Here is a 25,255-nt window from a genome sequence, read left to right as displayed (position 1 = left end):
GTGTGTGTGTGTGTGTGTGTGAAATTTAATTTTGAAAGAACACTAGCAAAATTGTAATGCTTTTGCTTTTAAAAGCCAATCACATAAGAGATTTATAAATTTCATGACAGTAACCCATACATTTTACTAGCTTATCTCTGCCAGTTGTCCACTCCTAAGGCACAGCTAGCTGTTCAGGGAGTGCTCTTAGTCTTCTAACCCTCTGAGTGTCAGGGTCTTCCCCGGGATGCTCACACACATTTTATTCTCTCTGGTTCCATCCTGCTGGGGAGGGGTCCCAGGACTCTGAGTATAGGGCTCCAGCCCTAGCCCTGACATACATAAGTACATATATTTATGGTTTGGGTCAAGGTTCATAGAAAACTGATTTACATAATGTGGATTGTTACCCTAAAGGGGTTTCTTTCTGTGTTACATACACTATGGTGGAAGTCTAGGAAGCAGAGTAAGAGCTGTCTTCTCCAAAACAAACAAAACAACCGAACCCTTTAAAAACTGTACCTAACATAAAATATCTTGTAAGAGAAGACAATCTATACTTTTTCCCTTTTTGATACTGTTTTCTAGCAGCTAGTTACAGTGATAGAGCAAAGGGCTGAACCATTCACTGTATAATGTACATTGTTATATAATATCATATGTAGTATATGGTAGGATTGATGCCATAACCTGATTTCTGCTTCAAAGTGCATTCAGGCTACTTAGATTTATTGAAATGATTCTAAATTATATGGTGGAAATAATGAATATTACTAAGTATCTGTTAAGGAATATCACTTTTCACTTAAAGAATATCTTGGGAATTCAGTTTTAAGTTGAGAAGTTCAGTACAGAAATTTAAAAAGAAAATTGCAGTTGTTGAGAATCAGTAGGAATTAAGCATCTAGTGTCCTAATTACTTACCCAGGTTCCATGGGCAGTGAGTAAGTGTCTAGAAGATATATCTGTTTAGTGAGAGCTAAGAAGGCTACGAAGCAGGATCTCTTGGTGGATTGATAAAGTTCAAATTGGCTAGAGTAAACTGGAATGACTCGCTTTACTGATGGATGTCAGTCACTCAGGCTATTTGGATTTATAATAGGAAAATAATATCTTTGGATTTTATAAATATAATATTTATTGTTTTAATAGCAAATTTCTTCATAGATGCCTAGTCTCTATTTTGATTTTACAGATTGATATTTTATTGCAGCGAACAAAGTATTGTCAGTGTGGAAAGTAATTGTTTTCCAAGATACACAAACAATTCCTTCATTATATAACTTAGAGTAGTTATTCTTGATTAATAATTACTATTCCAAATTTCATAGTCATTAGGGCATATGCATATGTGTATACCATGTATAAAAATTTTAAATCAGACTGATACCCGAAAAAGAATTAAAGTTGAATATATGTATTTTTTTCAGTATAAACATATATCCATGTCCATATAAAGGTTGTGGAATACCACAATATTATTATTGTAAATTTTACAAAGAAAGATTGTGTATATATATATGTTTTAAAACTTTATTGGTAATTGTTATTTGGTTTTGGCTAGCATTTTTTCTTTCTTTATTTTTTGCTTTTATTGAGCCACAAAAGAAATGTAGTTGTGAGATAGCTGACCATAAGAAATACATACATAATGGCTTGGCACACTCAAGTCTCGTGCAATTTTAAGGGGAGCTATAAATGTGTATTTAAGTTTTGGGAGTTCCAGCTTAATCTTTTATATAGATATATGTTTATAGTTGGTGGTACAATGACCCAACATTCTCCGTGTAGAAAAGTTAATTTTACTGAAAATCAAGAATGATAAAATTAATTTATTTGACTTTGCAGTCAAAATTAATTATATAGCATAAAATGTTGAGATCTACCTTATTAAGAATGTCACTAGTATAATGTCACTCTGATGTATAATTTCTGAAGAGATATGGCAGTAGGATTAGTAGCAGTCCCAAAGTCTTTAAAGTAGTTCTCAAAATTTTATTAAATACATCTTGACAAGAGTACTAACTTGGCAAATTTTCTAACATCTATGCAATAATTTTTATCACTCTTAAACGTTCTAGAAAATTGTATTTATGTCTGTATGTCAGTAAATTCTTTCTTCTAAATAATAGACTTAAAAGAAAAATATAAACAAGGTACATAACAGTTATTGTTTATTTTTATCAGTAATCCTCACATTTTATGATTTTTGTTCCTTGGATATATAGTGGATTCAAAAGTTACTGTCATTTTAAATTTGTGTTGCTGAAGGTCGAAGGCCTGTGCACATGGGGTAAATACTCTACTCCTGAGCCCCACCCCTAACCTCGAGATGCTAGGTTTTTGACTATTAATAACAATTTAGAATATTTCTAGGAAGAGAGTGAGTAACACATTCAGCACATTTTTCCTTGTGTAGAAATATGAAATACTTCCATAATAAGCAGCATAAAGGAGTTTGAGCGCTCTAGTTCATCTCATTTGGGGACATTATAATAAGTGTGACAGTTTCTAGTTCTTAGTGGGAGAAAACACACTTATAAAAAAATAGGCTTTAGAATTAACTCCTGTTTAATAATAGCAAGAGCTTGAAATGTTTTATAGGGTGTTTCTTACAGCCATTCAACAGTGTTGCAAACCTCGAATCCCATGACCTTAATAGTACTCTATGGGAAGGAAATTCCTAAGAATTCCATGTAAGCTGAAGATACTCTAAGCAGTATAATAAAGGAACATTTCATCTGGGCTGCTATAGAAGACTTAAAACGTTATATGGCCTGTTTTATGTGTGTTTTCTGTTGAACGAACAAAAGTCTGTGGTTAACTATGGTTAAAATTGTATGGGAACTCCCTTTGCATAAGGCATAGAGTTTCCTCATTTAATTTGGTTTGTAACACTTTAGTCAGAATGCATAACCAGTGAATACTGTTGAATGTCCTTTTGAAATGACAGGAGGGTTTGTTAAGGTGTATATTGTGTAGAAACTGTATAGAAGATCCATTTAAAACCATTGCATGTTATACACTTGAGGTTATCAGAAGAGTTTACTGATATTTATTTAGAAAATATCAAGTATTGAAGATTACTGTTGTCTTTAATATAGGAGCTTAGTGCCAGTTTTGTTTTTGACTATTTTAAATCTTGAGTTAGAGTTATACAACTTTGTTTCATTGGTGTAGGAGAGGAAAAAAAATAATTCATTAAGGTAACCTGTTAGGAAGCCTCTGCTTAAACTAGCATTGCTGGCTGGCTGTGAGAAATAGTCATGCGTTGTCACAATTACAGTTTTAGCTTCTGCCGCACAATTTCTTTCACCTTGAATTGATGGCATTTATTTGGCCACATCTGTAATATTTTTGGAAAGACACTGCAGAGGTTTACCGTTTCAGTGAACCGTTTATACAAACATGTCTTTAAAGGCTTGGCTGATAGTGTTTGCAGTCTGAATGCTCAGGATGGACTTGCACAGCTCTCCTGCTGCCCTAGCTTTGTCACACACTAGTGTCCTGCACAAGTCCGAAGACACATAGACGGTGCTGTGGTGTGGTAGGTCTAAGTGTGGAGAGCACTTTGAGCTGTGTCCTTGTCTGCCGTCAGTCTCCGAGTGCGTGGGGCATCATTAGTCATCGGAAATGCAGAAATAAAGAAGCCAGTCCCATTGGAGTTTTGATATGAATACTTACCTTTTCTTTTTTAATGGATGTATACAGTTGAGGTATTTGGGTAACCCCTAACCTTTTGCTTTAACAAGGAAGCACAGTATAAAAATATTACCACAGTTTGCTTGCAAGCAGCTCTTGAGAGGTGGGGATAAAGCCCTCTAGATGAATATTTTTTTTTAAAAAGTTGTGATACAGAATGTCTTAACTCTGCCCAGTATAGCACTTGAGGACCACCAGTGTGTGAAATTGAAAGCACATGGGTTCTGAAGCACCAGAGGAGGTTCGTAATTGATTAGAGCTGCTTGGAAGTATTGAAGTACAGTGAGATTTGATTTGTGAATGGTTCTATTCAATAAGGATTAATTCTGCATTCGTGATAACATCTTAGTCCCCTCCATAAGTCAGCCCCCACCCCACAGTCTTCTCTTAATAAGCTGGAACACTTCTACCTTACGGAATTCGACTTAACACTGCTGACTGAAACAAGTCTGACCATTAGTGATTATTAGCTTGAAGGGTGTAATCGAATAAATTATTTTTATTTTACTAAAAGAATTAAAATATACTATAATGTAATTGTGTATATTTCATGCCTTTCTTGTGCCTAAAAATTATCAAGAAACTCACTCAGACTTAACGGATCTTTTTCTGCAATTTCATTTACATTTCAAAACATCTTTTTGATTTAAATTTGAAATCTGTATTTATTAATCTTGTAGAATCATTTGTTAGAATGGAAGGTAGTCTCTTCAGGCATTATTTGACAGTTTTAGCTTTAATAAATATTATAGTGTAGCCTTTAATGCTTGCTCTTTTTAATTCTTCTCTCTGGATTATTGAACTGAATCTCAATTATCTGGGAAGCACGCTACAAAGCTTGGTCACTGGGGAATCTTGAAATTACAGAATGATTGTTGTTGATAGAGACCACAACTATTGTTTTGGAAATGACTGTTTACATATTATGCTTAATCAGAGAAGTCGTCTGTTATGGGGAGACTCTGTGGAAATGTGAGCCGTCAGCTTATGTGATTTCACAGACGAGTCCTTAATGCTAAGATACTTGCTGAGTCAATCTTCTGTTTCAACAGGATTGATTCATATTAAGTAATGGTTTTGAGTAGCACAGATTGGAAGTCTTGATTAAAGTAGCAGAGATCAAGGACACTGAGACTCTCTTTTCATCTCTCCACTCGCTCTCTCCCACCCTCCCTCCCTCCTGCCCAGTGGTCGAGATACTCAGTAAGTGCATGCTTTGTCCTTCCCTAAACTTTCTTTAACCATTTCACAAAATTGGCGCATGTATTGAGGACACCGCACTAGGCGGTTATGCTGAGCCCTGTCAGAGTGTAACCTTGAAGGGAGGTCTGAGCCTCACCAACATTATGGGATGGGGAAACATGCGACGTGATGATAACCTGGAACAATTGTCCACGCCTCGCCTGTAATTAGTCTGGTGTAGGAGGCTCGAGTTAAGTTCTCTAACCTGTCCTAAGGTACTGTTTGGAGGAGGGGGAGGCAGGGAAGGTGAGACTCACTTCTAGAAGAGAAAGCCTGGTTAGAATGTGAAAAAGAGCCCCCATGCTCTAGAAGGTGGCCTTGATTTAACTCTTAAACTTGGTCAGATCTTGGAAACTTTAATATACAATAGTCATTAAGAGTGTCACAGAACTTTAAGACCCACTGCTACTCCTGTATGATAGAGCAAGGACATTTCAACACGTTCTTTGTGACAGATCTGCCTCCAGGTCTGAAATGTTTCTTAACTGCACGCTGCCGCCGCCCCCAAGTAATCTCTCCACAGAACAATAGCTTTAACGTAGGTTTTTCTTGTTTCTCAGTGACATTTCCTTTGTGAACTGTGTATATAATATGGACTATCCTGAGATATGGTGCACTCTAGTTGTAGTTATTTTCTGCCTCCTAAAGGCAAAGCTTTTAATAGTAATGCTTATGCCCACTATTGAAATTACAAATTAATCTATGATTATTCCATTGCATAAATTGTAACTGAGATGACCTACTTTTGATTGCTGTAGGAGTCATTATAGCAATTTCTCTTTATTTTAAAAGTAAAACCTGAAGTAAATTTCTTTACCCTTTAAGAGACCACCTTCCTTCTTTTAGGTTAAATTATTTCTCTTTGAATTAAGCTAAGACAAGTCCTGTCCTAGGACCCAGTTAAGATGTGTGAAGGAGGAGGAGGAGTAATGGGAACTCCAATCGCTAGTTTGAAGATTCTGCAGCCAAGGATTTATTTAAAAGCCAAAAAGCCAGTCTTTAAAATCTGCTGTGTAGTTTGGACATGTTGGATATCATAAAGAGAATCATGTAAGTGGACATTTTACTGCACTCGCATGACAGTTGATGAGGATTGAAACATTTACATATGTGAATCAGCACTTGCAGAAAATTTAATATTAAGAGACTGCATTATGTTTGTTTTGTTTTAAAAGTCCAGCATGATTTCGTCGGCATGGCTCTTTTAAATCCTTCAGGGTATCCTTGTGGAGTTTATTTTTCATGAGACTAAAAACGGTATTCATTTTGGTAGGTCTAAGAATGTGCTCAAAAGAATCTTAGAGGTTTCAGTGTTTGCTGTATGTTGTAGCAAGTTCCATGTGGGAGCAATAGTGTGCAGATATAAAATTAAACGTAAACTTATTAGAAAAGTTCACCTTCATGCACATTCAGTGTCCTGAGCACTGAAGATCTTTTCAGAACAGCTCTGGTGTCCTGGGAATGCCTCTCTTCTGGTTGCATGTCTGATTCAGTCACAGAAGATTGTTAGAAACTGGCTTATAGAGATATCTAAAGACATAGTTTCAAGCCGTAGAGAGAATTCTTTCAGTGGAGCGGCTGAAAAGGCTAACTTTCCTTCAGGTTTACTCCTGTGTCATACACGGTAGACCACAATGTTTCAATAATTCTGTGGTCTGCTATTTTGTAAAATTGCTTCCTTTTGGAAATTTGTTTCAATACAGGGAGCTGCCGAGTCAATAACTTAACAATACTTTGATTAATTCAACATCCAGTTTTATTCTAGGGAAGTTCATGAGAATATTAAGCTTTCACTGTTTTTAACATCCTTATTTCTGTTACACTGGAAAACATTTTGATTAACATGAGCTCATTTAATTTTGTCGATTTCAAGCCATTACCCTGAGAGTTAGTTACACATGCCAAGTACTAATATTTACAGCAATTTCACTTTTCAATTTCTAGTGAGAGAAAATAGCATCATCATGATCTTTCACACACTGTGACCTAGGAGAGCTCGCAGCACACTACCCTTGTACCTTCACACTCAACAGGTTCACAGAAAAAAAGGACTTAAAATAAGGTAGCACTTACCCCAAAAGAAGTTTTGCTGACACGGTGTCACTGCACTGAAGAGGCTGTTTGACGCCATAGTCCCTCCTTTTTTTTCCAGATAGAACTTGTGCCCTCTGTTGTAAATACTGCTTGCAGCCTTAAACTGAAAATACAAACCATACCCAGTCCCTGTTTTAGTTGTACAGTATGCCTGGAGTACATAGACTTTATATTTATTTTTTTCTGTCAAGAAATTATGTAGCTGGTAACATGTGAAAAGCAAGGAAACAAAACAAAAAGGAGTGAGCAAACATTTGAAGGACCTACTATTACTGCATGGACTGTGCTCAGAGCACTCACTGACTCGGTTGGTCTCGGTGGCTGGTAGTGACCTGCAGAGATTAACCATTTAAACACCAGGGCCTCCTTGCTGTCCTCCTGGAGAAAGTTTGCACCGCACTTGTGGTTCTGTGGTTGTTTGTGAGGCGAATGAAGCATTCACACAATCCAAAAAAGCAAAAGCTTTAAAACTCCTATTTTTTGCAAGCACTATTACTGGAGAGACAGAATCATGTGGTTTGTGACCTCACAGTACTCAAAGTAAAGTGGGACTGCCTACCACTGTGGCTTCCCCCTTTCTCTCTCCCCTCCCTCTTTCTCAATCTTTTTCCTTCTCCCCTCCCCTCCCTCTTTCTCTTCTGTTGTCCTCTCCCTTCCCTTCCTTCTGTCTCTTTACTTATGGGTGCTCTCTCTCCCTTCCTCCCTTCCTCTCTCTCTCCCTTCCTCCCCCTCCCTTTCTCCCTCTCTGACAAAAGGCTTGTGGTGAGGCCTTCCTGGCATTCAGAAGGTTATAGCTTTTTAATTTTTGTGACTCATGAGGATTTGGATAGAATACAAATGCTGAAGGAGCCCACACTCCTGTAAGGTTAAGCACTTGGAGAGCAGAACTCTGCAGCTAAGGGTTTTCCTTTCTACCACCTCCCTACTCCCCCCTTCCCTCCTTCCCTCGTCTGCTCTTTCTTCTCTTTTCTCTACCCCTCCTCTCTTTCCTTCATTATTATGTCTATGGAAAAGTGAGCAAAACTGTTTCAAGTGAGTGCGGCGTTCTGAACAACTGCTGCTTCGCAGTGGGTCACATCTTGGGATTGTATCACTTTCAGGGCTGCTTCGGATTTCCCAGGGTGGCTGCTTCTTTCCTGCTTGTCTTCCTAAGCTTGTAGATCTGTAACTCATTGTAAAACAGTTTACCTTTCCAAAGGTCTGCTCGCAAACTCCTTGCCGGGATTGACTGTAATTGGCTGTCACAAAAGTGTTAGCCTGGGGATTCCTTTACAAATACTAAATCATGACTGTGTAGTTGATTTTTTTATTAGGTGGTAGCTCTTACAATAAAGATTAAATGTAATTAGTATCATTTATATTATTTTTACCATCATCCCTTGGTTACTTTGAAGATCTTAAAAAACAAACAAACAAACAAAAAAAAACCAAAAAAAAACAAATGTCAAGACCTGCAGGATACAGGTTGTTGGAATAGTGTTAATTTTCTGCATGACTGGATTTTATCTCTAAAAGAAACGTTTTGTATGATTCTTTAGTCCGCTTGGAAGTGACTGTAACAGGACTTTGGGCTTCAGCTCTGCATATATAATGAGATATTCAGTAGTTTCCATAGTTCAGAATAGAGTGGGTTAACAGAAACTGTATTTTTTTGTTTATAATGGAAGCTTTGAAATAAATTACAAAATGCTGTGTGTAGTAAGGAATAATGCACGCAGACAGAGTATGTTAGTCGTCTCGATTTGCTAATTCTGATTCAGAAGAAAATTGAAACCATCTTTGGGAAACTATCTCTTCTTTTGCCCTCTTGGACATGTATGTCTAGAGCTCATTTTCTTATTAGGATGATTATATATCATAGGCAGTGAATTTCACATTTATGAATAGAGCTTCCTGTTTTCATCAGTTGGGAGCGATGGAGGATTTTTCAACAAACATTATAAAGGCGAGCAGACCAATTTCCTAGGCATTTCTTGCCATTTATCCACGCCACTCTGAATTTGCATGTTAGACTTCGTCCTAGTGTGATGGTAACCAGGAGTGGCATGTAACGGATGGCTTTGGCGGTGGGTGGGGACATGGAAGGACAAAAAATTACTTGGGGTGCACAATGGAGGTAAGAGGGAGCGACTCAGAGGGTGACAGAAGTAAAATATCTTTGTGTCTGTCCACCCCAACATAGCTCATTATCTGGTTTGGGTTCCTGTTAAAGTTATCTGTCTATGAAATCATGTTCATAAGATTCTTTAAAATTTTTTTAACATATCCTGCATAGACATGGGACTGATTTTAACCCCTTATTTTTCAAGTGTCTAGATTCTTTTTTTCAGAATCAACTTTTAATGACAAAACCACAGCAATACATTCTGTTGTTTGATTTTGAGGCCAGACTCATATCTTACTGTAAAGCATTTCTTACACTGAAGTTTTCATTTAGGGTCATTATTCATGCAGAGAAGAAAAAAGTGGCTCTATTATCCTCTCATAAATAAAGTGTGCCAGTACGATCTTTATCTCTAGCATCCAAAGTAAATAAAAGGAGGGCTTGTCCATGTAATCTGTGGAGTTTCTGAACTTAGTTCCATGTGTACATGGAATAGTACACTTGGCAGATGAAGATGTGTGGGTAGTTGCTTTAGGATAGTAAGTAAATGCCTTTCCTTAGCGTGTCCAAGACTTTTAAGTCCTCATCTTTCATGGAATATTTTTCCTTATTTTTTTTCAAAAAAGATATATACATTTTGGTCATTCAAATTGACCTAAAGTTAATTTGAATAATCTTTACCACCATCTCATTTACCTTGTACTTACATGGTCTCCTTTGCAGATAGCCTAACCTTATTTCCTGAGTCTGTGAGTTCCGGTCTTTACTCTCATGACACAAGAGTTTGGTAGACACTGCTGAACCTGGCCTTTCTGTATTGTGGGAAGTTCATCAAATTCTGACAGGAGAAAAACAGGAGTGTTACATTATGGTTTAAATTTATGCATCCATTGTCCACATATCCCCTTCCCAATTCAAATTAGACTCAGGAGCAACCTGGACATTGTTGTAGAAATTTAAAGACAACACTGGTGCGTGGTAACATTTTTGATACTGACTGCATTTTGTTAGAAATGGCTGCTAGGGATGGAGAGGGAGCCAGCTTTGGAAAAGCCATGGTGGAAGGTGCTTGTTTAGAGACTTCCCATGCTTATAGTCAGAAGTGGAGACCACAGACTCTTTTTAAAGACCTTTTAAATGTAATCCTTTTGGGGGATACACTGGCAATTGCTGTGAAGTAAGCAACAAGTTTAGTTGTACCCTATAAATTCTGTATTTTCATGTGACAACAATGACATACAGCTTTAAATTTGAAATCGGTCTTAAATCATGAAATTAGTGTCTTGCTTTCTTATATCTTGCAATTAATATTTTTTTCAGAATTGTCAAAGTTCTTAAAATATCAAGATATTTGAATGTAGCGGTATAGTAATACCTTAAATACTATATATTCAATATTACCATTTAAATTAATTTTTGTTTGCTCAGCTACTGCTTGCATTTTAACACAGTAGCCCTACTTTATCAATACTGTGCCAGTCTCTGTGTTCTAAAAATGGAATACTTTGAACTTATAATGTTGCTTTTCTACTCTTTTAGTTGAAACAGTAAGAAAATGACTAGCAAATTCTGGATGCCCACTCTGGCTTAAAATATTCTGCTTATGAGACATGGGCTAGGGACTTTCTTAATTAATTTTAACTTAATATTTAATAATTTATGTTTTCCTTTGGTGGACAATTTTTCTTTTTTCAAGGTTTAATACATAGCTGTTTAAGCTTACCTAGCATTTATCAGACTTGTATTAAAGATGTGAAATTGTCTTGGGTTGGCAACACATTATTGTTTTATATTTTAAATAATGATTATGAGATGTTGTGTTAAAGATGTCACGTCTTTATATACAAATGTAAGAATTCATATCTGGTTGTGAGTACAGAATGTTATTTTGAACTTGGCTATGAGTTTTAAAAATTGATAATATTAAAAAAAAAGCAGCACCACGATTTTCTTGTTTACTCATTTCATGTGTGTGTACTCCTGGCAGTGGTCTTTCTCAGTGTGATGTAATATGCAGATTGGATGCCCAAAGATAACCTCCTAAGTTATTGTCCACATCTTACCTCCTCCCTCCTCCTTCTCCTCCTTCCCTCCTTCTGTCCCTCCCCCTCCTATTGTCCCCCCTTCATTTCTGTTCCTCTCTTCTTCCTTTTTACTCTAACTCCAGGCTTTTTTTTTTTTTTTTACTTTCTTTTCCCATGCTTTCACTTTTCTATATATTCAGAACTCTCTTAAAATTCTATTGAGGAACATTGACATCTTAGCGCTCACTATTGAGTACCTGATGGGTCTGAGGTGTAGCCCTTTGTGCCGTGTACTGTACCTCAGGTCTTAGAGACCGTTGAGAACTCTGTCCAGGAATGTTTTGTTTCTGCCAATCTGCCTTCAACTCGTTCCTTTATGCTGTTTTACTTGGGCATATTGTTTTGCATGACATTAGTACTCTGATTGTGAGGTCAACTTCTGGGATTACTCTCTGAAGTGTGGTGGTCTATACTTCTGTAATGTACCTGCATAAAATACTTTATGTTTCTTATAATTATTAAAGCAATTTATCTTTGAATGTGTCATTTTTGTAAGAATGTTTTTGAAAAATATGACAACTTGCACAGAATGTGGGAAACATGCTCATATGACAGCTGAGGATGTGGCCAGACTAAAGCAGGAAACGACTACCCACAATGCAATGTTACATCCACTACCACTTAATAAAATTTATATCAAACATGATTCTGACCAAACCAAAGAAAAATAATATCCTAGCTATGCAAGTTAGTGTATCTAGGGAAAATCGAAACTAACTTTTGTGCTTGCACACACAGTAAGGGTAAGTGTGGGGTAGGCAGCCTAATACATGGGAACCTTGTTTGTCGCTTTGTCTTTGTGGTTTAGGACGTGACTGCAGGTGACATTATTCTGAAGTGAGAACTTAACTGGTGTCACTTGTCTTGGAAAAGGCTTTATAGGCCACCACTCTCTTGTTTACTTGAATTATTCCAGTACTGAACAGAATTAGAGGGCCTTGCCAACCATAAGGCACCGAAACTACAATTTTAGATACTGTTGGTTATGTAAGCTTTTTGGAGAGCCAGGTGCATTTTTTTTTTTAAAGTCCAATTTATCATTTGTTGTTGGGTAATGGGCAGGGCTTGAATCAAGCCCACTGAGGCATACTATGCTTCTTTTCTGAGTAATTGTCTCACTCACTATTGTATCAACACTTTCCCCTTCTGTCCATGAACTTGAGGAAGTCAGAGTAAAGCAAAAGGAAACTTTTATATGATGCAGCTAAAAATGTATCCATGCATCTTATAAAAAGGTCAGTTTTTAATATATTTAGCATTCCCAGTTATAGGTCTTCAACTGTTGAGCTGTCAGTTGTCAAACTTCAGCCATTTTGATGACTTTAATACCTTGATAATTTAGATGTATTTTAAGGTTTTACCTTAAAAGGAGGTTGGCCAAGAATTAGAAAAGGATACATAGATGTTTTTCAATTGGCAAATAATAGAAAGCGATTTCATCAGATGACTATGAAAGACTGTTAGTATCACTGGTGAACGGCCCCTCTGCACGTCCCAGGATGTATGGATTACCGTCTCAGCATTTAGATTTGGGCGTTATTGTCTGTATCTCTTTTAACGATGATTTGCTTAATTGTTGGAGCTCCTGGCTCCCTTAGAAGATAACAGCTGTTGCAGGGTGGCTTTTCTTCACGGACTCATGGTGGTCTTTGCAAGAATGTTCCTCAAGTTTGACAGGTGAGACAGAGGCTCTCCAGTGCCACTGCTTTTGGATGAATCTGACTGTGGTCAGAGAAAGTGCATCTTGCCAAAATATATGGAAGAGACCACACACAGCCTTTCGAATAGTTATTGTAGGGTTGTTTCAGGAGTACATGTCTTGACAGTTCTTTTATTTGCATGCCAGTTTCATTGCTGTGTATAGATTTTTCATTGGGTTCAGAAAAGGCTATTGTGGACTGAGGTCTCTGTTAAGCTCTATGTGTAATTTATGGTGAGTTCAGGCATAATTAACAATACAGAAAGAATATTGAAAGTGAAGCAGTGGAATACGGATCTTTTTGTTTTTACAAATTTGACAGTATTCCCACTGGAAATCTCAATTTCTCAGACGTTTTAGCAGTTAAAAATTACTCTACTTGAACTTAAAGATTTAAAAAAATTAGAAATATTCAAATATTTGTATTCTCTGGTTATATTAATATTAAGAAAAATTACTATTTCTTAAAGTATGTTTAAAAAGCGATATTACTTATATAAACAGTGTCTATAAATTTAACATTTTAGTAAACACTTGAAAGCATTGAAATAAATTGCTGAAGAAGTCAGTTTCTAAGTATGTAGGCGTAATTTTGCAGGCTACCAGTCTTTTATGAGATGATTAAAGCTTTGTTCAAAATTCAAAACTATAATTAAAATTACAAGTCTTTTTAAAAGAAATATTTGGTGCTTCGAAAAACTGACATTTTTAGTGAATAGTAGTGAACTCTAGACTTTTGCAAAAATGTTTCTTTTAATAAAAAGAAAAATTATTTGCTATAATTTTATTAAAACAATTCACAAGAATTTTCACTTGATTAATACATATACTTAAGAATATACTTATAATAATTCTAACCTTCTAAGAGAAGTTTGTGTCCTCCCTGCTCTCCCAACACAGTCTACAGAGACACAGGCCTCCTCCCACTGTGGCTGACGTCCTTCCCGTGCATGAATACTGGGGAGACCACTTCTGGCTTTTCAGTGAACAAGTTCATAAAGAGATGAGAATATACTATATATAAATAGGTTGTTTAAAGAGGAACTGGTGTTGATTTCTCAAAGGTTAGCTATATCTGTGAACCTAGATGGATTGCTATGTCAAAAAAAGAAAGATAAGAAAAGAAAAGAAAAAAGAAAAACCGAATGGCTGAGAAACACCTAAAGAAATGTTCAGCATCTCTAGTCATAAGGGAAATGCAAATCAAAACAACCCTGAGATTCCACCTCACACCATTCAGAATGGCTAAGATCAAAAACTCTGGTGATAGCAGATGCTGGCAAGGATGTGGAGAAAGAGGAACACTCCTCCATTGTTGGTGGGATTACAATCTGGTACAACCACTTTGGAAATCAGTCTGGTGGTTCCTTAGCAAATAGGACATTGAACTACCTGAGGACCCAACTATACCTCTCCTGAGCATATACCCAAAAGATGCTCTGACATATAACAAGGACACGTGCTCCACTATGTTCATAGCAGCCTTATTTATAATAGCCAGAAGTTGGAAAGAACCCAGATGTCCTTCAACAGAGGAATGGATACAGAAAATGTGGTACATTTACACAATGGAGTACTGCTCAGTTATTAAAACAATGATTTCATGAAATTCTTAGCAAATGGAATTAGAAAATATCATCCTGAGTGAGGTAACCCAGTCACAAAAGAACACACATGATATGTACTCACTGATAAGTGGATATTAGCTTGAAAGTTTAGAATACCCAAGATACAATTCACAGACCACATGAAGCTCAAGAAGAAGGAAGACCAAAGTGTGGATGCTTCAGTCCTTCTTAGAAGGGGGAATAAAATACTCAAGGGAGGAAATATGGAGATGAAGTGTGGAGCAGAGACTGAAGGAAAGGCCATCCAGAGACTGCCCCACCTGGTGATCCATCCCATATACAAACAGCAAACCCAGACACTATTGTGGTTGCCAAGAAGTGCTTGCTGCCAGGAGCCTGATATAGCTGTCTCCTGAGAGGCTCTGCCAGAGGCAGATGCTCACAATCAACCATTGGACTGAACATGAGGTCCTCATTGGAGGAGTTAGAGAAAGGACTGAAGGATCCGAAGGGGTTTGCAACCCATAGGAAGAACAGCAATACCAACCAACCAGAACCCCCAGAGCTCCCAGGGACTAAATCACCACCCAGGTAGACACATGGAAGGACCCATGGCTCCAGCCACATATGTAGCAGAGGATGGCCTTGTCAGACATCAATGAGAGGAGAGGCCCTCAGTCCCGGGAAGGCTCGATGCTCTAGTGTAGGAAAATGCCAAGGCAGGGAAGCGGGAGTGAGTAGGTGGGTGTTGGAGCACCCTCATAGAAGCAAGGGGAGGGAGGATGGAATGGATTTTCCAGAGGGGAAACCGGGAAAGGGGATAACATTTGAAATGTAAATAAATAAAATAGCTAATAAAAAAAGTTAAAAAAAAAAAGAACCACACAGGCTATTTTTAGACAACTTGAGGAAACTTGGATATAGGCTCTGGGTGTCAGTGAGTTATCCTAAGGCACATCAAGTTGACAATGATAGTATTAATTTAGTCTTAAAAGAAGTACTTGATGAATTACTAATGAAGTCAGTGAGTTCTGAAAAATGAAGCATTTTGTGCTTAAGTAACTTAGGAATTAGTTTTAAAATTAAAATAATGCAAACTTCATTTGTGTGGTATATAAAGAATAAATTAGCTGGGCAGTGGTGGCACAGACCTTTAATCCCAGCACTTAGGAGGCAGAGGCAGGTAGATCTGAGTTCAAGGCCAGCCTGAACTACAGAGGGACTTTCAAGAAGGTCTGAGCTATACAAAGGAACTCTGCCTCAAAGGGGGGAAAAAGAAAAGAAAAAAGAAAAAAATTAAAAATGAATTTATAAGAATCGATTGGGTTATACTTAGTAATTTTTAATTTCAGTTTATAGTTTTAACCTTAACCTTGAAGTTTGTAGTGAAGCATCTCAGGACCGACCGAACACCTATAGAGAAAATGGTATGTCATTTTCCTTTCAGTTGGATCCTTCTAGAATGTATAAAAATACTCTTAAAAGTTCATTCATTCTAGCCATGGTGGTGCATATGCGTACAGGGGAGGCTGAGGTAGGAGTACCAGCCAGGCTAAAGCCAGTGTGCACTATGTTCAAATAATGTTTCAAATAAACAGCGGAGATGGACAGAGCTGAGCACTTGCTGCTTTTGCACAGGACCAGGGTTTGGTTCTCAGTATCCACATCCAGGCTCACAACTGACTGTAATGCTTAGTTCCAGGGACCCAACACCTTCTCTTGCTTCTGTGGGTATGAGACATACATGCGTTAGACAGACATGCACACAGACATAACATCTGTACATGTAAAGTAAAAATAAAGATAAAATAAAACTAAATAGTTCATTTGCATCAACTAATTACTATTAGCTTGTATTATTTCTTCTAAATCTTACATTTTCAAGAATTAGTCTGGGGAGCAGAAGCCTATATCTAACTCAGAGGCATTGAATCTTTAATTTGTGTCATACCAGTTGATATTCTTCCAAGGGCTGACATACCTTTTCTATAAAGAGGCAGATAATAATAAATATTTTTGGCTTAGGGGTTGTAGACTTTCTGTCAGCAACTCAGCTCTGGTTGCAGTCTCAAAGCTGGCAGCCAGTAAATGAATACATGTGTCTGCATTCCACTAAAACTTTATTTACAAACCAGGCTTTGACTCCTGCACCTGTACTGTTATTCCTAGAGAACTGGTGGTCTCGTGGGTACCAACTACAGAAGAAGCAAGAATGAGTTGTAGTCACGATCAAGTTTCTTATTCTTAGACTGTTTACAAAATCCGTCTTAAAGGTTTATTGCCATGTGAAGCATTGTCTACAGTGCTTCATAACCATCTGTTGAACTGACCCAGCTACTGACCTTGTAGTACAGTTTCTATTCATCATATAATTATTATGTTGTGTATATTTGCGAAGTACCTTAGAACACTTTTAGGTATAAGGTTGGACTATAAATAAATCATCTTGACTAGCAACATTTATATATTACATATTCTAGAAGCAATCATATTGATATTTACTTCAGTTGTTCATCATCATTAATAAAAAATATATAATGGAATAATTGAGGAATAACTATAAAAATAAATGGAAAATATTATATTCTTTACCCATAGAAGTATTTCTTTACTGAGAATTCATTGGGTTTAATGCTTAAGCAAAAATGTTTAATTGAAATATTATCAATAATTATCAGTTTTTTCCAATATTATTCATATATGTATGGTGTGTGTGTATGGGTAAAAGTGTAAGAGAGAGACACAAGAATATGCACACGTAAGTGCAGATGCCTCTTGAGTTCAGAGAACAGAGTGGAGCTAGGCTTATAAAGGGTTATGAGGTGACTGAAATGGGTACTGGGAACTGAACTCAGGTCTTCTCTGTAAGAGCAGTCTATATTCTTACTGGCTGAACCATTTCTCAGACCTTCATTTAATGAGATGACACACACATAAGTCATTGTGAGTAGTGATTAAGATAGCTTGGCTGGCAGGGCACAAAGAAGTGCTCAGAAGCTCCAACAGGGTCCTCCAGGGTCTTTCCATGGAAGGTCACATTGCTCACTTACAATACAGTTTAAAAGGCAATCACTGTTCTTTCTTTCAAAACAAAACAAAAAATCCATCCCAATCAAAACAGACAGACAAACAAAAACTGCACAGTACTATACCAATGCAAAACATGAAGTTGGGTGGGCAGGGAGATGGGAAGACTCTTGGGCAAGTTGTTAAAAGGAATAGAGTATGATCAAATTATATTATATGAAAAAAGTTAAAAAGTCAATACGTAACACAAAAGGTATCATTGCGGTGAAACAATCCAGTAAATTAGAAGGCAGGAAGAAGTCTGTCAATCATACTTAAAGTGACTAAAAGATGCTTAATCAATCACATAGGGGAGATATACATCCAAAACTAATAAATTAAAACAGTTTTGACATTTAAAGTTCCACCATTTATTTAGTCAGAAGGAGAGAGACTGCTGGACAGTGTGTTACTCAGTAATAAATCAGAGTGCACATTTACATGCTTTGCTCTGGGGGTACTGTTTTAAGTCCTCGGGACTCTTGTCCTTTTAGTTTTTAAGTTCATTATTTTAAAAAGTCAGGAGGGGTTGGGGATTTAGCTCAGTGGTAGAGCGCTTGCCTAGCAACCGCAAGGCCCTGGGTTCGGTCCCCAGCTCTGAAAAAAAGAAAAAAAAAAAGAAAAAATAAAAAAAAAGAAAAATTCAGGAACTCCTAAAGAGTATATATTTCTGACAGTTTACTCATTTTTGAGTATATATCTTATGGCAGCATTCAGCAGTTTAAAGAAAGACAAATGAAACAAGTGAATGTGTGTGAGATAATCCATCCACAGGATGTTCTCAAAAAGCCAGAGCAGCAGAGCAAGGTCAGATTGGCAGGCAAATGGAACAGTTGTGTACACTTAGAACAAATCAGTTAGTAAAAGCAGAAGAGGGGAAGCTGTGGGGCTTGAGGATTGAGTTGATGGCACACTGGCCACACAGTAAAACTGCTCTGCACAATACAGCCAGAGTTGGACACATGACATTATTTATTGGCAAAATCTATAGAACTGTTTAACACAAAAGCTTTTTTTCTTAAGAGTTGTGACGAACAGTACTGTGTCCACACTGGTTGGGTTCATCAGTTGCAGCAACTCCATGCACCAATACAAGCTATTACTCTACGGTGCCTAGAAGGAGCCTATGGGAACTCTGTACTGTCTGTCCAGTCTTCTCCTAAACTGAAAGCCATACTAAGAAACTCCATTACTTTGTTGCAAACAGCTCTTAGGATCTACCTAAGTCTTCCAAGTGCCTGGAGTGCCTGCCCAAGCTACCAAGCCAGGCTTCCTCTGTCAGTTGGTTTGAAAGGCAAAGCATCTGCTTTCTCAGTTTCATAGACTGCTGCATCCCTCTTCCCCTCCTCCCACTTCTGTCCCATTCACTCCCTTCCTGTCCCCTCTCCACTGCCCTCCCTTTCCCTCCTCTCCCTTACCCCTCTCTTCAGTCCCCTTCTTCTCCTTTTCTTCCCTTAATCTGTTGAAAAGATCTCAGTCTGAATGGTGTTGGGTCACATCAGAATCTTTTCCTGTGTGTCTTGATGGATAATAGAACTTTTGGAGCCCATTTTATTGGATGACTCAGATCGGGAGATTCAACATTTGAAATGTTGAAAGCAGCCTTGCGTATCTGGAAGAAGCTGCACTTGGTTGGGGTATATACTTTTTTAGACATTATTGAAGCTGATTTGCTAATACTATATCAGTGATATTTATATATGTGCTCTTGGAAGGTACCGTTCTGTAGTTTTCATTATTTGAATTTCTTTGGTTTTGGTATTTGGGTAGTGTTGATATTATAGCATGAGTTTGGAAGTCTTTTTCCTGCCTGTACTATCTGGAACAGATTGCAGCAAATTGATATTACTTCTTGAAATATTGCCCAGTACTTATTGGTGAAAACATGTGACCTTGTGCTTATAATGCCTGCATAATGCACAATGCTGTCGTGGGCCTTCACACTGGCTCAGCACTGACTAGCTCTCTCAGGGAAGGTTCAGTCCTCTGAGCTGGCTCACAGTAAGTATCTGCGCAGGGGATCTATAAGGAGAGAGATTTCATTGTCAGCTTGACACAAGGAAGCATCACCCGTGAAGGGGTCTCAGTTGAGGGATTGCCCAGATCAGACTGACCTGTGGGCATGTGTGTGTGGGAATATTGACTGATGATACCGAAGGACCGGCACACTTTGGAAAGCTAGCTGAAAAATCTAGAGAGAGCAAGCTAGTTTCTGGTTTTGAGCTCCTGCCCTTGCTTCCTTAATGATTGACTATAATCTGTAAACCTAAACAAACCTTCCCTCTCCCAAGTTGCTTTTGGTCGGTGTTTTATCATAGCAACAGGGAAGAAAATAAGGACAGCAGTATTTCTTAGTGCTTCTAGAAAAACGACTGTAGGTTTTTAACAATACTGTCTCCTTTTAAATGTTTACGTATATGAATGTTTAACATTGTGCTAAAATCCCTAACTGTATTCATGAAGTATCATGCTATACATGTTTGTAGCCTACGATGAATGACAGGCTGACCCATATGATCCTCGTGTCCTGTGAGATATGCCCTCTGGATCTGATAACTCCACTCTAGACACTTAGACACTAAGAAATCATCAAAAACACATCTAAAAAGCTTATCTTTAAGCCACACACAAATGTAGTTTAAGTCTGTCTGTCTGTCTATCTATCGTGAGAGTGTGTGCATGTATGAGTGAGTGTGTGTGTGTGTGTGTGTGTGTGTGTGTGTGTGTGTGTTTGCGTGCGTGCATGCGTGTGTGCTATCTTCCTGGAACTGTGGCTCCATTTCTCCTATTATGTGTAGAAGATTCTGAGTCACTGTTACTTTAAATATTCCTTTCCCTTTTCCTTTTATCCCCTCTTGCATCAACATTGTGGATGATATGTTTTTAAGAGGAGTACTTTTTCCAGACTCCTCAGCTGTTTTCTTTTTCATTTTTTTCTCTGCTGTGGAAGTTTCCTCTGACAGGGTTTTAGCTCATGGTTCTTCCTCTTCCATTTCCAGGCCCCCATTTCGTCTGCCAAAGCATTCTTCCTTTCTTTTAAGTGGCTGCATCTTTGGAAACCCCTTCCTTCCTCAGCATTTCCGTTTGCTTTTCTCAGGGCCTCTGGCATGCTTACACTCCTACTTCATGGCTGCTGTTTCCAGCCAGTGCCTTAGCATATCAGTATTCAGAGTTATTTTACATTTCTCCTGTAAGGATTTCAAACTTACACCATGACGCTTTGGCCCTTGATGTTTACTCTGTCCTTTCAGATTTTTCTTTTTTATTTACAATCCAGCCGTCCCCCCACCTCCCTCTCACAGTTCTTCATCCCATTCCTGCTCCCCTTCCTGTCTCTGAGAGGTTGCTCCCCCACCACTAGGTCTTCCCCCTCCCTGGGGCCTCAAGTCTCTGGAGGATTAGCATGTCTTCTCCCACTGAGGCCAGACGGGGCAGTTCTCTGCTGTATGTGTGTTGGGGCCCCGATCAGCTTGTGTAAGCTGTCTGGTTGGTGGCTCAGTGTCTGGCAGGTTTCGTTCTCTTTTTCCTTTTGACCTTAGAATACTTGTAACTTTCTGATGGAGCCTCGGTGTGCTGTGTTAGACAGCTAAGGCAGGCATGTGAGATGCTGTCTTACTCATGCAGTAGTTGAGCTGGCAGAGGACATAATTTCCTCTTGTGCCCTTAGGTTCACTTTTCTCCAGTTAGGCTCTTCCTGGAGACCCCCTCCTTGAGAGTGAGGCTTCCCCATCTTGAGCTGCATTTGTATGTCTGTAGACCTCCTTGTGAGTAATGCTAACCTCTCTGTACTTGCTGATTACTCTTCAGACTTCCAGTGATCCCATGTCCAGACTAGCACTTTCTAAATCGCTGGAATATAAAATCCTACTGGTTCTTATGAGTCGTGTTCTGCAACTTCACCAAATTTAGTTCTTAGTCCCAAATTAGTTGTTTTGTTATTGTTTCCTGTTTGCTTTGAGATAGCCCAGTCTATCAAACTATCATGTAGCCAAGTCTGTCTCAAACTTTCTTTGTAGCTCAGGTTATATGACTTTTAGTTCATGATTCTCCTGCCTCCACCTTCCAGGAGCTGGCATAATTGGCTTGTGCCACCACACCTGGGTTAGTACTGATTAATTTTTAAAAGTGGGATCTTTATGCCTTTATAAGTAGGTCATGACACCTTTAACAAAAAGTTTACCTTCTTCCTTTCTGTTTTGGATGTCGTTTTAGTTTTTCTCTGGGGCTTTAAGTACTATGTTGAAGAGGTGGTGAGAGTTGGCATCCTATTTTTATGGAGGAAAACATTCCTTTCATGTTTTCTTAATGTTAAGTCAGGTGTTAACTATGGATTTATTCTATATGATGACCTCTATTTTGTTGAGCTATATTCCTCCTATATTTAGTTTTTGTAGTATTTTCTACTGTGAAAAGTGGTAGCATTTTGATATGATCATGTGACCATCCTTTTAGTTGGTATATCACATTGACTTGTATGGTAGCCCATCCTTGCACTCCAGTGCTCAATCCTAGTTGGTTATTATGGAGGTGAGGGAGCCTTGTAATCTGCTGCTCAACTTGGCTTGCTGCTGTTTTGCTGAGGACTTTGTATCATTTTCTTTTCAGGGATATTAGGTTATGATTTAACGCCCTTGTCAAGTGGCACAGTAAATGTGGTCTTATAAGAAAGAATTATAATTTCCCCCCTTCCCTTTTTCTTTCCTGTCCCTCCCTCCCTCTCTCCTCCTCCTCCTTTTAAATCTTTATAGGGGGATTGGTATTATTATTATTTTGAATTTGGTGGAACTTAGGAGTGAAGCCATCAAGTCCTGGGTTTTTCTTTGATAGGGGCCATTTATTACTGATTCGGTCTCCATGTTATTGTCTGTTTTGATTTGGTATGCCTTCATGATTGACAGTGAGGAGGCTGTGTCTAGGCATGTGATTGTTCTTAGTCCTCTTGTGTCATTTGTGTATCTGTGTGGTGGCAGTGCCAGGGTCTTTTTGTTTGAGCTTTCTTTTTTTTCTCAGTTTGGCTAAGGGTTTGTTCATCTTTTAAAATAGGACAACTGGGGTTGGGGATTTAGCTCAGTGGTAGAGCGCTTGCCTAGCAAGCGCAAGGCCCTGGGTTCGGTCCCCAGCTCCGAAAAAAAGAAAAAAGAAAAAAAAAATAAAATAGGACAACTGTTAGTGTCATGATTTTTATGTTTTTAAGTTTTGCTTACTTGTCTGTATCTTTGTTGTGATATTTGGGATTTCGTTTTAAGAGACTATTTTATTATTATTATTATTATTATTATTAATTTTAAATTTATGTGTAGGGGTATTTTGCCCTCATGTGTGTCTGTGTACTGTGTATGCCCCTGCTTCTCAAGGAGGCTAGAAGAGAGTGTCAGATTCCCTGGGACTGGAGTTACAGACAGTTGTAAGATACCTTGTGGTTGTTTTCAAGATAATGACAGTGTAAAGACTGAGCAGAGGTGTGTGTGTGTGTGTGTGTGTGTGTGTGTGTGTGTGTGTGTGTGTGTGTGCGCGCGCGCGCGCGCGTGTATGCATGCACATGCATGTGCACACTCCTGAGGATTTGTCACCCTTTGTCAGTTTGTTACATAAACTAGGGCTTTGGCAAGGAAGAGACACGATGACAAGAATTGTTTGTGAAAGAGTGAAGGCCACCACCCCTGCTCTTCTTCAAACCAGCCAACCAAAAACATCTCTAAAATAAAGTCTCAAAGCAGAGGGAAATCCTGAGCCTAAGTCAAGGATAGAAGCATGAACATGTGCGAAACGGGAGGGCAATGAAGACCTTACTGTGGTTACGTAGCTGGAATCTGTGCATTGGGGGAGTCGTCCCATTCATTGTCACCCTGTGACCCTAGGCGAATGGTGCGGTTGCTCGGGTTACATTTTCTTCCCTTAGTAGTAGGCACTGTGCACAACCTACAGGGACAGCATAGCTACCTCACCTCACCTGTGGACCCGAAGACTCACTGCTGCAGTGTTCAGTGCCCACTTGCCCACAGGTGGAGGGTGACTGGCTGACACATAGGATACAAAGGGTTGCACTTGTTTCAAGACATGATGACTCCCTGGTGCCAGTGAGACTTAACAGCTCATCCTGGGGTTGGTTTGAGGCTAGACGTGAGTTGACCCCATAGCATTGTAACCCATTTTACTGGACTGTCTGACTTAGACGTAGTCCTTCAGTCACGTGCAGACTTGTTGTCTTAGACTTTGTGTCCCAGGGACTCATTAACTCATTAATTGTCAAGTACACATTTTTACAGTAGTATAAAAATTACCATTTGAAGTGTATACTTCATTGAGGTCAAAATTATATTTGCAATATTGTTCAAATATTCATTATCTAATTTCAGAGTCTTTTCTTTTGGGAGCAAGTTCCAGTGGGTTCTTAGTAAGATAAATTACCACATCCCCACCCCTCCCAAATATCCTCCAAGATTTTACCAGCCATCCCATCTGAACTAGCTGCTGACAGTGGAACTGATTCCTGGTGAATCAGAATTTTCTTACTTTTTTTTAGTGAATAATTTCAAGTTTTCTTTTAAAAGGTGAAAAGGTTTCCTCCTCAACAGCCACGTGTCAAAGTATAGCAGCCTGTGTCTTATTAACCCAGCACTACCAAAATGTTGGTGTGGGGTGGGCGGTTGTCAGGATTTGTTTTCAGAATGCTTGCTGCTTGCTTTGAGTAGATACCACTGTATTTGATTAGATCAAGACACCCTAGCACAAAGCTTTGAGGATAAACTGTGGAATCAGAGCTTTCTCAGCAACCCGTGTTACAATCCTAAACCCAGTGAGTAGCCACTTCTAATTTGCCTTGATAACCCCCAAACAAGCAGCACACCCGCCAATGATGTCAGACTCTGATAACACCTAGACTGGAATTACTGAGTTCATAATAATTTTGTGTTGAATCTTGTTGAGAGGCTGAAGCTATTTTCCTAAGAGGCTGATTCACTTTACAGGTCTACCAGTAGTGTAGGGTCATTCAGCTGGTTGAGGGGCTTTTCCCTGTATCTGGCTAGGCAAAAAAAACCCTTGAAATGTTGGCATCTTGCAAGTTTCCTTCTCTGAGGTTTGACAACTGCAGGCAGAGGCAATAGGCAGGTGAAAGCATCAGCAAAGAGTGCCTCTGTGTTACAGCCCTGTGAAATGCTCAGGTATGAGGAACGTTGCCAGCAGCCAGTGTTGCAGCTCTCAGGGAAGTGTGTGAGACACTTGGCACTAATGTCTTGCCAGCTCTGTGGAACTCATTGGTGTCCAGGTTCTTTTCTCTGGCTCCTCAGAATTTTAACAGCTCTCTGCTATCCTCTCCTCTGTTCAGACTTTTCTTCTTGTCCTGGCTACATTTGAACTCTTCTGCTGCTCCTTCTGTTATTAGTGGCTACTTCGAGAGTGACTTAGGCTGCCTGCCTATAACAGCATTCTGGGGCAGGGGCATCTGGAAGCCTCTTCAGGTAGGCCCCAGGCATGGCTGGGATCATTTAGGTGCAGGCATTAACACCCCCTCTACCCCCCCCCCCCCACACACACACACACTGGAAGAAGTGGCTAGATGGGAATCTTAGAGCAGATGCCTGCCTATGAGTGATGCCTGTGGGTGGGTTACCACCTTTTCATCTGTCAAGTAGCCATGCCAAGACTGCCACCCTGCTGTTGCTTCAACTGTCAAGCAGTTGTTGACTGGTGTTTGCATTTGAGAAGCTGGGCCCTG

The 25,255-nt window shown here is 38.8% G+C and overlaps 2 protein-coding genes across 47 annotated transcripts in view; one reads left to right on the top strand and one right to left on the bottom strand.

The window, feature by feature from the left end:
- Window positions 1–8,410, bottom strand: part of Runx2 (RUNX family transcription factor 2) — a 326,063-nt gene extending 317,653 nt beyond the window's left edge. For 6 of the 12 annotated variants that reach the window (XM_087567020.1, XM_087567026.1, XM_087567021.1 and 3 more), the window contains exon 1: window positions 6,997–8,410. In XM_087567020.1, coding sequence (XP_087423146.1) covers window positions 6,997–7,366 — 370 coding nt within the window. In that variant the 5' untranslated portion in view covers window positions 7,367–8,410. 12 annotated transcript variants of the gene reach the window in all.
- Window positions 1–25,255, top strand: part of Supt3h (SPT3 homolog, SAGA and STAGA complex component) — a 335,078-nt gene that overhangs the window by 31,633 nt on the left and 278,190 nt on the right.

Source organism: Rattus norvegicus, chromosome 9 (assembly GCF_021556685.1).
Source record: "Rattus norvegicus strain SHRSP/BbbUtx chromosome 9, alternate assembly SHRSP_T2T, whole genome shotgun sequence".
NCBI classification, from domain to species: Eukaryota; Metazoa; Chordata; class Mammalia; order Rodentia; family Muridae; genus Rattus; species Rattus norvegicus.
The sequence above is the reverse complement of the archived record's forward strand: the minus strand, read 5'-3'. Positions and strand labels throughout refer to the sequence as shown.